The sequence below is a fragment of the Mytilus trossulus genome, chromosome 8, assembly GCF_036588685.1.
Source record: "Mytilus trossulus isolate FHL-02 chromosome 8, PNRI_Mtr1.1.1.hap1, whole genome shotgun sequence".
In the NCBI taxonomy this organism is placed as follows: domain Eukaryota; kingdom Metazoa; phylum Mollusca; class Bivalvia; order Mytilida; family Mytilidae; genus Mytilus; species Mytilus trossulus.
Window position 1 is genome coordinate 77,190,164 of NC_086380.1, and position 14,222 is coordinate 77,204,385.

The 14,222-nt window shown below is 30.4% G+C and overlaps 1 protein-coding gene across 1 annotated transcript in view; it reads right to left on the reverse strand.

The window, feature by feature from the left end:
- The window catches only part of LOC134681421 (homeobox protein cut-like 1), an 81,729-nt gene that overhangs the window by 51,323 nt on the left and 16,184 nt on the right, over positions 1-14,222 (reverse strand). The window contains exon 2 of the mRNA XM_063541043.1: positions 5,901-6,011. Coding sequence (XP_063397113.1) covers positions 5,901-6,011 — 111 coding nt within the window. The remainder of the gene's footprint in view (positions 1-5,900; positions 6,012-14,222) is intronic.

The following is a 14,222-nucleotide window of genomic DNA, read 5'->3' on the forward strand; positions in this document are numbered from 1 at the left end:
ATACAGTCATACACAAGTTGACACAGACAACAATACAGAAAGTTTACACATACAGTCATACACAAGTTGACACAGACAACAATACAGAAAGTTTACACATACAGTCATACACAAGTTGACACAGACAACAATACAGGAATCTGACACCAACAGCAATAAGCAGGAGACACATACAGTCATACATAAGGTTGACAAAAACAGCAATACAGAAAATTGACACCAACAGCAATAAGCAGGAGACACATACAGTCATACATAAAGTTGACACAAACAGCAATACAGAAAATTGACATGGACAGAAATACAGAAAATTGACACATACAGCAATACATAAAGTTGACACAGACAGCAATACAGAAGGTTGACAAAAACAGAAATACAGAAAATTGACACAGACATATATACAGAAAGTTGACACTAAAGCAAACAGAAAGTTGACACAACCAGGACTCAATGAAACAAGTAAAATTGCAAAACAAAGAATTAAGACTTGATGATTTTATTTGAAATCAAACACCATGTAACATGATTAGTTAGTGTTGTAAACTATCTGTTTTTGACATTCAAATATCAGAAAATCACCTCATTTTTACAAATAAGTATCATCAATCAAATTGTTATGTTCCCCAGCATTATAAGTAGTTACCCTCAATAAACTCTTCAAAATTGTCCCAGATCAGAAAGTGTCATATAATATGGCCACTCAAATATTTTTGATTAGAAAATCACATGTCTTCTTTTTGACTATTGGTACAAGGCTTTCATTATGAGGCACATGCAGGGTAATCAATAAGAGAATGTAATTAATTATAAAAACAGCCTCAAATCCAATCTATTAATAATTCTAGAAAAAGTTATAACAAGTAAAACATTATCTAAATTTTACTGTCATAAAAAATAAAATCTACACAGTTTTAAAATAAATTATCCACCCTAAAAGTCCTCTGATGGAATTATTATTTCCAAAGTGTTTAGGAAACCTACTTGAAGGATGTGAGTATTGAAAAGTTACAAGCTTTTACATAAGGATCCCTGTAAACTTTTTATGTTGAAAAGTGACTGATTAACACAGCTCTCCAACTGTGCCAATTTCCTACAGAAAACATAGGATCTATCAATTCAAGTCAACATTGATCATTGGAGTATAATTTATTGGGGTTCTGTAGAGGGAATTCTTCAGCAGCACAAATATCTAAATGTAATCAAATAGATATCAAATATATAGATATAGGAAGATGTGGTGCGAGTGCCAATGAGACAACTCTCCATCCAAGTAACAATTTAAAAAGTAAACCATTATAGGTTAAAGTACGGCCTTCAACACTGAGCCTTTGTATATATCGATACAATCACATAGATGTCAAATGAAAATATCAAACTTTGATGACTACTTCTTTTACATTTATCCCTATACTTTAGGGTTTAGGGTTCGTCTATGGTTTAAAGGTTATATAGGATAGGGAAGTTTAAGGGTTAGGATCGAGAGAGATAAGGCTAGATTTAAGGTTAGGGTAAGGTTTATAATCAAGAAAAATTAAAAGTTTATCTAAATCAGTGCCATGACTCCTAGAGTAAAAGAAAGCCGTATTAGTAGGTTTTCATCATGTTGATATTGTAAAATATCCATTTTATATATAATTTTTTTTTTTAAATGGTATGAATGCCAATTTTCCATTATGAAAGTTTTTGGGGAATGAGCCTCTCTGATAATTTCATACTGTGTCCAGCAGCAAGTATTTTAATATTGGTATAAGAAAAACATTAGGTTGACTGATCAGATTAAATATTTAAGGTCCATCCTTACTACTTTTTCTCTTGTTTGACAAGTTGTAAACAGGACATGCACTTCAAACTTTTTGGGAAAAAGAATCAATGTTGGTTTCAGAGGACCAGATCAATTAACTTTTTAATGTTAATAAGTCACTGTCAACAACATGAAATCACAAACATTAGTGTAGTTTTTGCTCTTGTTTGACAAGATATAAACAGGAAGTGAACTTCTTAAAATTTGGGAAAATAATCAATGTTGATCAAGTCAAACAGATTATAAGTCCAGATCAAACATTTTATTAACAACTTTGAAATCACAGTAGCTTTTAAACAAATTGACTTGGGTAACAATACCTTTGTACAGAACATAATATAAAGACGGTGCATTATGGAAATTATCTAAAATCTTTAATAAACAGATTAATTCCAAAACTTGGTTAAAGATAAATTTGTCACCATTTTTTTTTTAACAAAGAGATGAATTAGCCATAATGCTTAATTGTAGAATCATTAACAAGATTAAGTTTTATGTATAAAAATATATATTCAACAGTTTTTTGTGCCCGTCAGAAGAGTTATTGAACTTTTTTAGTCACCTACCATCATAAACTTAAGTAACAATAAGGCCCTACAGGGAATATGTATCTTATTGATGTAAACTCAACACCTCCTTTTGAACACAATACCCTAACATGTACCTCAATCCATTTCTACATCTCCAATACATAAAAGAGTTACCAAAAATCATGTTTCTAATGAACCATATCATAGAATTACAGTTCTTGTGTCCCAGCTAAAACACATTTTAATCAACAACAGATGGCATTTTAACAGATCATTATTTCTTAGACTTCTGTCTACCTGATTCAATTTATTTTTTAATCAATATATGTTATAAATCGTGTTTTTTACACATACATTCTTACATAAAGAATAAATTTTCAAAAATAATCATTATATATACATCATTCATTGCATCTCAATGAAAACACTGCTTAATGGTGCGCTGTGGAACATTTCTGGCAATTCTTTGTGATTTCTAATAACGCTGACATAAGTGAAAGCACATTTGTCGAAAGTAGATCAAAGATTTGAACCCTTGTCATCCCGATAAAAAACTTCAAACTATTCCGCGATTGCTTAAGATCGGGTAATATGATTTCAATGTTGATTAACGAAGATGCGGATACGAGTGTCAATTTAATTAATATAATTGAACGTATCTGATTCAAAGAAAAAATAAAAGTCTGAAAGCAGTAGATGTCTAATCTCCCTCTATGATAAAGTCATCAATGTTTTTTGACATAAATATACAAGAGCAAATTTTTTTAGATTCTACTGTTACTTATAATCATGGAATTATTTTCGGTCCATTTTGTATTTTTTTAAATCATTGAATTAACTAGACTTTAAATTGCACTAATTCTTAGGACAAATAAAATAAAAAGTTTTGCTCTTGCTTTTAAAAAAGATGTAATGTCCTGCTTTCAAATCATGACAGCTTCTAGAAGGAAAGATATCTTTTTAATTTAGTAACTTTCAGTTAGTTACTCAACTCTTTTATCTTTTTTTAACTATTTACTTATAATTTAATGTTAATTTACAATTAAAGTTAGCATCTGAATGATTAGAAACATTTCCATGTTGACCTTGAAAACATTTATTAGTTTTTTAATGTTTTTATTGTATTGTTTAGGTGCTGCCTCTCTATTGAACAAAGCCACATGTCTACTTTGATCTTTATGAATCAATCTGACCAGAATTGCTTTTTGTAATAATAAAACCAAAACAATAATAATTACAAAAATCATTTTTATGAGAATGACTCTTACTGTTTCCAATAACATTTGAGCTCAATAATGTTAGTTCAATAAGTATAACCCCATCAATATTAATCAAACAGTCGAAGTTTTGACAAACCATCAAGGATCTTATCCACTTTCATCTTGTATCAATAATCATTTTCATTCAAGTCAACTTAATACTTTTCTCAATAGATGAAATAAACGACCTAATACATTTCTCTACAGATGAAATGAGCGACCTAATACATTTCTCTACTAGAAATTCACAAATGTAATAAGCCGTAACCTAAAGGATGCTTAACTTCCTTCTTATATCGTTTTCTTGATCTTAAATATCATTAATTAACTAATACAAAGGTAATATTGAAAGAAAATACTGGCTAAATAGACAGAGGTTAGGCATACTACAAAATAAGGACTGGAGTCATGGATTGGAAATCAGAGTAAATGAACGACTTTAGTATTTGTATGAAAAATATTTTGGTTGTTTATGAGATAAAGGGACAGCCATTGTTCACTTTGTTTACAGTTTTGTTTTATAATTTTTAAATTTCAATAAATTAGGCAAAACAATGTCTGTTTTCTGCCTCCAGTAACCAAAAAAAAAAAGAAGCAGTTCTCACTCAGATTTGGTCTATTAGGTGTTAGCATATTGACAAAATCTGGATAATGTACATGTATTTTCCTAGTTTGATCCTGATTTACACAACATTTCTGGTAATTGATCCTTGATCCTATGATAGATCAAAACATTTCAAAATTGCTATCATTTGATGTTTATGTCAATTAGACACAATTAATCCAAAGACTAGAGGTCAAATATAAGGTCATCATCAATAAACAAATGTCACTGTCTACTGCAAAGTTGTCAATTTTTGTGACGCATTTTTTCAAGTAGAAAACATATTTGCATTTTTTTTTCAGGTAGAAAATATATAAATAAAGATAAGAAAATCTAAAAAGGGTAAGTAATCCTTGTAAAAACAAGTTAAACACTTAAGAAATCAAAATTTTAAGGGTCTGCATAGAAAAAGAATTTGAAGCCTTAAGAAACCAAACCAATCATATCTAAAAGACAAATAAATACCCTATTTTCAGGATTTCCAAACAACACAGGTTTTTATATTAAAATACTATCAAAGTAACTTTGGTAATTCATGCGGTATGGGCTTTGCTCATTGTTGAAGGTCGTACAGTGACCTATAGTTGTTAATGTCTATGTCATTTTGGTCTTTTGTGGATAATTGTCTTATTGGCAATCATACCACATCTTTTTTTTATAAATACCCTATTTTCATGATTTCCAAACAACACAGGTTGTAATATTAAAATACTATCAAAGTAACTTTGTACCCGAAAGAGAACCATTCTTCATTATTCCATTCCTTCTGACCACCCTGCATTTTAAAACTAATCCTTTAGATACTAATCATAAATATTTTCAATGGGAAATCAAAATATCTGTGTTAATACAAAACGATCATTGTTGCATCAGATATATATGGGATAATTTGTTGCTGTGGTAACTGAGAAGTTTGTCAATCATAAATATTTTTATGAAAATACTCTGATCATGTTTTATTGCACTCTAGTTTATATCAAATTAGCTTCAGCATATGCAAATTATTACATATATCTATGAAAGGAAAAGATGTTGACAATGGATTTTTACATAGTAGTAATAGTTGAATTTTAAAAAAAAAATGAATTTTCCAAAATATTTTTTATATGCGACTCAGTAACTCAGTATCAATTTTGGAATCAAAAATAGAAAAAAAATGCTACATTTCATTTTTTCTTTAACTTAGGGGTCCCTCCAATTTAGATCTATAATAAAACAATACTTTATTCTAAACCGAACCCTTACACTAGCCCTAACCTTTAAATTTAACACCCTTTAACTCTCAAACTTAACCATAACAAAACCTAACCTTAATACCCATAACCATAATTGAACCCTAATCCTAAAGTATAGGGATCGATAAGGTAAGAGAAGGCCCCTTTTTTGTAAACAGATCTACCCAACCCTTTTCCTAATCGTTTTATAAATTCTTTCTAACCTTCAAATGTGTATTTTCTCCTGTTTTTTTCACCAAACACTTTGTGATTTTTTTACCAGTACCCTGAGGAGCAGATAAATTAAAATTGAAAAGGGGGGGGTGCTTTAAACCTCACAAATACTACTGCAGAACTGAGAAATGTGAACATGATATCTTTCTCAGATTCGAAGGGTGGTTATAACCCCTCTACAACACCCCTTCTTCTTCACCTGAATCCATTACTGGTACCTACCTAGACAACTGTTACTTTTTATTGGGTACTCACCTCAGGTGTGTTTTTCTTGAATTCTCTACTCTGATCTACTAATCTTTTACGTGAGGCGTCACTTTCATCTTGTCTGTTAGCTAGTTCTGTTGCTGTCGTGTCTAGTTCTTTCTACAAAAGAAAAGAAATCATTTAAATTAACAGGAATTATTCAAAAATTGATTACTGATAAAAAAAAAAAAAAAAAAAAAATTGAGAACTTTGTAACGCTGTAAAAGACAACTATTTACACCGTGCATTTTATCAATTTGTCTGTAAACCACAAATTTACAAAAGTAAAGTACCTTTCAATGACAGTTTTTCGTTTTCCAAATTTAAACAAATTGTCACCAATTAAAACAGTACATGTACTGTCATGTAAGTTTGCTTAATTATCTAAATAAGTATCCCATAATGCAACACTAATTCATAAAACAGTAAGATTATTTTACAACCTGGTGCATTGGTACCCTGTAACCAAAGTGAATTGTTTCTGTTAATGATGTGTTCTACTATGAATGATCACGACATTTTTAAGATGCTGCACCATGATAGGTGAAGGTCACATAAATTTTCAATGTAAATCAACAATCACAGTTTATGATAGCCAATCATGACACTGACAGGCTCTCAGAAAAAAAGTCACAAATTATTAAATGATTAATGATGACTGTCCCATATAAGTGGACTTTATAAGTATTTTGTAGTATACTAAAATGTTTACGTAGATCAAGAATCATTTATTAGTTTTTTTTGTGCTGATACAATCCTACCGTGAACGATACTTTAAGAAGGCATCCCAGAAAAAAAAGATCAAATTTCGATGATCATAAAGGCAGCATAGAAAACCAAGTCAATTGTTTCAAGAGTCAGCGATAAAAAAACAGTGTCCTTGATGATGGCCTGATCCTTCTCTGATGGTTTTTTTTCCATTTAACATGACTTTAATTACTAAGATTTTTTTCCAAACCTACTTTTTATTCATTTTCATGTGTCTTTAAACAAGAATACTCAATTTAAGAAGATCAAATTGCAAAGAGCAAGAAAAACAACTTACGATGTACTAGGTTTTTTTAAACCATTTTTTTATGTACTGGTTCTAAACAAGATTCTTTAACCCTAATCCTCCATTGAATTTTTTTTTTGGATACTTGATTCCCATATAATTTTTATAATAAAATGCTGAACATATGCTTTAAAGTATTAAGGCATTGCGAAAAACAACTATATCATCAAATAAATTTAAGTCTGATATTCCTTTCCATATTGGATACAAATTTTATTAAGTCTCCTACAGACACTTTGCAGTCAAAGTATTTCAACTGAGGTACTACACAGGCATCAAAAGGCGTCATTTATTATGGAGTAATGGGGGTGGCGTCAAAAGGCATCATTATTGAGGAAAGGGTTAATGATTGCACTCACAGTGGTTTGCAAGTCAGTATACTTTCCAATTCTAGGCTTTGAACATTGCATTTCAATGCAGATTTGGAAGTTTTGCAAAATTGCAGAACTTATAGATCTATTATAATTTATGGTTTACTTTTACAAATTGTGACATGGATTGAAGGTTGTCCCATTACCACTCATACCACATCTTCTTATATCTATACATGTTATTTCCATTGCAATATGATTATCCTGATTAAAAGAAAAGACATGAAAGATGGCAGGCTCAATTTACAAACTTATCTGCCATGTCCAAGAACAAGTTCAACAAAACATTTAAAAAGTTTCAAATTTCCTACAAAGGGTGCAAATTACAATTAAGACAAACAATTTTCAAATATAAAAAAGAAGATGTGGTATGATTGCAAATGAGACAGTTATCCACAAAAGACCAAAATGACACAGACATTAACAACTATGATAGGTCACTGTACGGCCTTCAACAATGAGCAAAGCCCATACCGCAGATTCAGTAATAAAAGGCCCCGATAAGACAAAGTTCATTACAGGTAATGCAATTGAAATCCAAACATGCACCTACTGCTATAATAATTCTGCATCTTAAAAGTTGCAGGGGTCTACAAAAACAATTTTTGTAGGGTTTCGATCTTGACTTATTTTATTATCTTATCCATATGTTTGTCGTCACAATTCTTTACTTAATTACTTCACTACAGTTTGAATAAATTAATTAGAAAGAGGACCTATTTATTTATTTATTTATTAGAACTTAAAATAGTCAGTTGTAATTAATTTCGAAGTAAAATTTTCAAAGTAAATTTCCAATGCCAAATCAATTAAAATATAATATAACTAAACTTTAATTGTCAATCAAAACATCTAATTATTAATTAAACATGTGCATTTCTAATGATTAAATGACATAAAATTTGCCCTCAAATGCACTTTACATTATGTATAGGATAAAATGTACAAAATGTACACATGAAAAACATACACATCTTGTATATTTAATCCATTATCTACATCCCATCTTCTTTCCCGATTTTATTGTGTTGTACAATTATTGTCACATTTTGTATACCAAATAATAAGCCTGATCCGTAAACTCTCTACTTTCTACTTTTCTACTAAGTAGATTAACAAAACAATGTAGCAAAGTTAAAGCTTGTAACAACTTTTTTGAGAACTTTTTTTATAAATAAAGTTGTATGAATTGCATATATTCCATACCAAAAGAAATGATGGGCTAGGTTTTTGAAAAATTAAATAAATAAAGGGAAGTAACTCATTCAATATGAAACCATGAATTGACACTTGAACATTGCAATAATTTTTTAGCTGACTTGATTTAGTCTGCAGTTTATAAAACCCATGATCTGAATGGATGTAGAGTTTGATTAGGTGCAGCGACATTGAATTAAAGGGAGGTAACTCATACAATATGTAACCATAAATTGACACTTGAACATTGCAATCATTTTCTAGCTGACTTGATTTAGTCTGCAGTTTATAAAACCCATGATCTGAATGGATGCAGAGTTAGGTGCAGGGACATTGAATTTCATCATCCACTAACTATCTGAAACCAATATGCTGTGCTTAAAACCTATTTCCATTACAAATCACCCGACATTCCACAACTTTTTATGTAATTTGTCTCAACCTTGATAATAAATATCAAATTTTATGCTGTATTTGTGTCCCATCCTTACCTATCAGGTCAATTCTATACATATTTAAAATTCAAATTCGATCATCTTACACCTAAACAATCAGCAATCGTTTCACCTTTTGGGTGTCTTGTTTGCTTCAGCGCACATCGCATCTCTCTCCCGAACAATACAAAGATGGTGACAAGATCAAATTTTGTAATTGTTAAGAAGTCCAATACATTTAAAATCGGGAATATTAATGACAAAATCTAATCCACGGCACATTAAACATGAATATTCCGTGCCCTGAATTAAAAACAAAACTGTATCGACTGTTTATATCGCCAGACATTAAATCTGATATCAGTCAAACAAAAAAGATCATGATTTTAAATGAAAATAAGAAATATTTGACAAAACCTTGTAAATATATACAATGATGTAAAAAAACAACTAAAATCCACTTGAATACACAAGTGCCTGGGTTCAATTACAATCGAACAATAACAAATAGCAATTAAATTGCAAATTTATTTTTCACTGTACAATAACCATACTACTTCCCTGCATATCATTTTCACCTTAACTGACAAATTTGTCATTGTATGCAAAATTGTTCAATTCTTTTTGCAGCAGATAATAAAAAAGAACATATTTGAAGGTGTGAATTGAAATGTACACAAATGAAATTTCGAACAAAATTCAATTTGTCACTATCTTTATGAATATTACTAATACCCAGTAGATGTTAATCAAGTTCTTCCCCTTCATAATTCAATACAGTATTAGTTATTTCCCTTACAGATGACTATTCTTATATAGATTATTTAGCATGCCTGACATCTTCATTTATTTTGAAAATTTCTGCAACTTTTATTCCATTTTCAACAATCTTGACATTTTTATCTATATATTTGTTTAAACCAATATAAAAATACCCTTTTTTTTATATCAAAATTAGAAATTGACCTTCTTTAATTATACATCATAAAATACTAAAGAGAGACAACTCTTGCAAAAGAAGATATTGGAGATAACTCTTGGATTACCATACAAGAAATAAAATGGGAGATAACTCTATTAAGATTGTAAATTTAAGGAGAATCTTCAATTCTCAAGAGTCTGTAATGTAATTTCTATTGTGCATCAAATATTACTATTCACTAATACTATAAGTGTTTAAGGTAACAGTAAGAATTACTTGACAGGAAACCAGGTTAAGTGTACCTTTTTTGTTGAAAAGACTACTGGACTAGTGACAGTTTTAATCTTGGATATGCATTGTATACAGATACATAATTAGCGTCCAAACTGTGAACAAATTTCATGTAAAAAATTGAAAAGACTTTTAAATATTAAAGAATAAACTATAAAAATCATTCTTCAAAAACTTTAAATATTAAAGAAACAATATCTTATTTCAAAGTTTAAAGTCTTGTTTTATATATATATCATAAAGTTCACGAAGTAGACTAAACAGATAATTGAATTTTGAAGAAGTGTATTAAATTTGATCAATATAAAAATCGTTATTTTAGACACTTTTAAATCTATGTATCAACAAGTGATTTACCTTTAATTTACCAAGCTTGATCCCTTCTGACGCAGTCCCTGAGTATCATGGATTTAAATCTAATCGAAACTGACTGTGTAGATATTGATAACAGTCGGTCAATCAGTAACCAATCACCGAAAAAATGAAAGGGAAGAGTTTAATCTGTAACGATTACGTTACTAAGACAAAAAGACATCTCATATATTGGTCTATAATATAATTACAAAAGAGGGTGGGTTCAAATTTTCCAATTGAAAAATTCCATTGCACTTATTACGTATAGCCATCAAGGGAACAAGGAGTTTAAAGATTACGACTTTCTCTCAATGTGAAAAATTATGCACATCGACTACTTATCTCAGGAAAAAGAAAGATCAGAGCACTTTACATTTATTTATCTTTCCACTTATCAAAAAATGTTTTCTTCTTAATAATACAATATGTATCAACCAATTGTGTTAAAAGTTGAAATTAGATCAGTTTTTCAAGTAAAATTATTGTTAAATTAACCATACAAGTGAACTGTTTATCATATAAGTAATTGATTCAAATGGGTATTGTCTGATCTTTGTTGCCAGCTAAATCTTCCTGCCCTGTTCCCACACAAATAAAATAGTTTAACATTGAGACAAATGACTCGTTGCATTTGCAGTGCAAAATTTTATATAGAAAAATATTTCATACTTTATGTAAATATACCACTATATATATTTAAAATGTAGGTGGAAAGAAGAATCTTCATCATTTTAGATTATTAAAAGTCAATATGATACATGTACAGTAAAAAAGAAGCAAACAATAAAACTGCCATCTCATTTTTCTTTCTTACCTAAGTTTTTTTCCAATACTAGTAATGATATGAAACTTTATGTAATGTAATTCTAAGACCAATTATATAAGACTAAAGTGTTTGATTATTTTAATACTGAACCAAAAAAATCCTTTTGAGAAGGGGTCATCAGCCTTATGGTCTAAACAATATTTATTTTTGTATGTCCAAAGGCAGATAGATGAAAAATTACTGTTTTTTTCACTGAAAGCTAAGTTGACCTCAAGATGTCCTTGACCTGTTTTCATCATTGGGTTGCTGTCATACTGTTGTTTTACCCATATCTACATTTTTCACATCCATAAAAGAATGGAAAACTATTGTAAAACCTTCTGCTTTTGAACCCCTATTAAATAAATCAAACTTTCTCCGCTTGACCCCCTTTCAAATAAATCAAATCTTCTCCGCTTGACCGCCCTATCAAATAATCCAGACTTTATGTTTCTACGCTTGACCCCCCTATCAAATAATCCAGACTTTATGTTTCTCCTCTTGACCCCCCTATCAAATAATCCAGACTTAATGTTTCTCCCCTTGACCCCCCTATCAAATAAATCCAGACTTCAGGTTTCTCTGCTTGACCCCCCTATCAAATAAATCCAGACATCTAGTCGCATCAAACAGTCACATCAGTTGACAGTCTGGTCACTTTTCAACAAATAACTTTACAATAATACTGTTTCATTCTGCCAAAATGATGTTTTGATAAATTTCAAATAAATCAGAATATCTGATTCATCCGACCTAGTTAAATGAAATCAACATCATAACCGTTGGAAACTTACATAATAATTTGATTGATATACACTACATCCTGTTGTTCTGGTAAAAATCACTGTTTGACAGAAGCCATGATTCATTTTGTCTAACATTTATAATGATGGCGTTTTGATTGGAAACTGGTTTGAATAAAAGCTTCAATTGATGATTACAGACAAAACATGGACTGTGTCACTTTCTTAAATACCAAAAAATTGTCACATTTTTATGTTGGAAATCTCAACTGTTTTATACTTGATACATGTACTAGAGTTAGTTCTGGAAAAGTGGAGAAACACTTTTGTTTAGTTTAAACATTTATTTATAGTGGATTGGGAAACAAGTTTTGCAACTTATATTAATCCCTTTCCACTTTGCGGGTGCGAGTGCTGCCTTGTAGCGGCATTAGCCTACTCTTTTTCGAAATCTACAAGGGTGTCTTTAACGTGCAAGAGATGTGGCTCTCTCTTAACACGGGCCAGCCATTTATCGTCCCCGTCCGACGGACTATCATCTTTTCCTCAAGACCATACTCGCAAATGGTGTCAAGGGAGAGCCGAAAATTGAGTTCCTGAAATTTTCATCCCAAACAGGAATCGAACCAGGAACCTTTGTGTTAGTAGTCCGATGCACTAACCACTACACCACGGCTCTTACACTTTTGTTTCTCACAGAACAAAGACAATGAGACATACAAGGTGGGTCTCATTGGGATCTAAGGGTGACGCGGGATTGCTGATTTTTTTGTAAGCGTGACACATGAATGTCAAATTATAGTGTCATGAAAACGAGAAATAATGTCTTGTGGGACCAGGGAAATGAAAAAAAAATTGAGAATTGCTTATATACATAGTGTAAGCGAGATCCAGGAATCTGACAAAACAGTAAGCGGGATCCTGGATCAAAACCCCCCAATGAGATCTACATACTGATCTGATTTGTCATTTCTACTAAGGTATAACTTTTCCCCAAAAAAATAGAAGAGAAAGGAATCAAATGAAAGTTAATGGCAATAAAACTTTTGAAATAACATATCAAGCTAACTCTCAATGACTTTTAAAGGGAAACTACTCTATGATCTTCCATTTGCTTCTAATGTTTGAATAGGAGTTACCTCCCTTAAGATCAAATATACTCTTCATAAAAGAAATTTAGGTCTAAATATAATAACAGACCATAACTGAAATTCGATATTTGAACTGATTTAGTTAATCCAAAATAAATATAAAGGATATAAACTTTTATGTTCTATAAGGCTTCAAGTTCCAAAAAAAAGTTGCCTCCCTTAAGTTCAAAAGTGATATTCAAATAAGTCTTTTATGTCTATGATAATAATAGACTTATAATAACTGAAATTTGACCTTTGAACTGAGAAAGTTTAAATCTAAAATAAATTTAAAAGGATATAAGCTTTCTTGTTCTATGAGGTTTCCAATTTCTAGAAAAGAGTTAGTTCCCTTGAAGTCAAAATGAAGTCAAAAGTGCTCTTCATAAAAATATTTGAACTCTTGAGATAATAATAGACTATAGCTGAAATTCGATCTGTGAACTGAGCAAGTTAATCCAGAATAAATTGAAAAGGATATAAGCTTTCTTGAAGCTTGAAGTATCAGTAAAAATACTAACCAGACATCAAACAGATCTTCTGCTAACTCTACAACTATAATGTAACATCAAATGACCCATACCAATGGAAAGAAATTACCTACATATCTACATGCACAGGATCTTTGATCTAAATCACTATAAATCATTCAAATCACCCTGCTAATTGTCAGATCAAGTATTTTCTTCATTTCAACATCAGATTGGATAATTGATTTCACAGAAAAAAAGATTGAAATGATAAGTAAAATACTATTTTTATAGAAGTTTACCCATTACTTAGTGATTGATTTGGCAAACGGAAAGATTGGATTGCAAAATATATGTGATTCCACTCATAAGAATTTAGTGGTCATAGATTTACTATTACATTTTCTTTATTAACCTGATAATCAGCATTTCAATTTATTTTGGCAAAAATATCTTTTTATTTTTTTTTACTGGTGTACAATTTATTTTGATGAATTTCTTCAAAGCACTTGAAAATCTTATTAGTTTGTTTCAGTTTACATCTGAAACTGTACCTATTG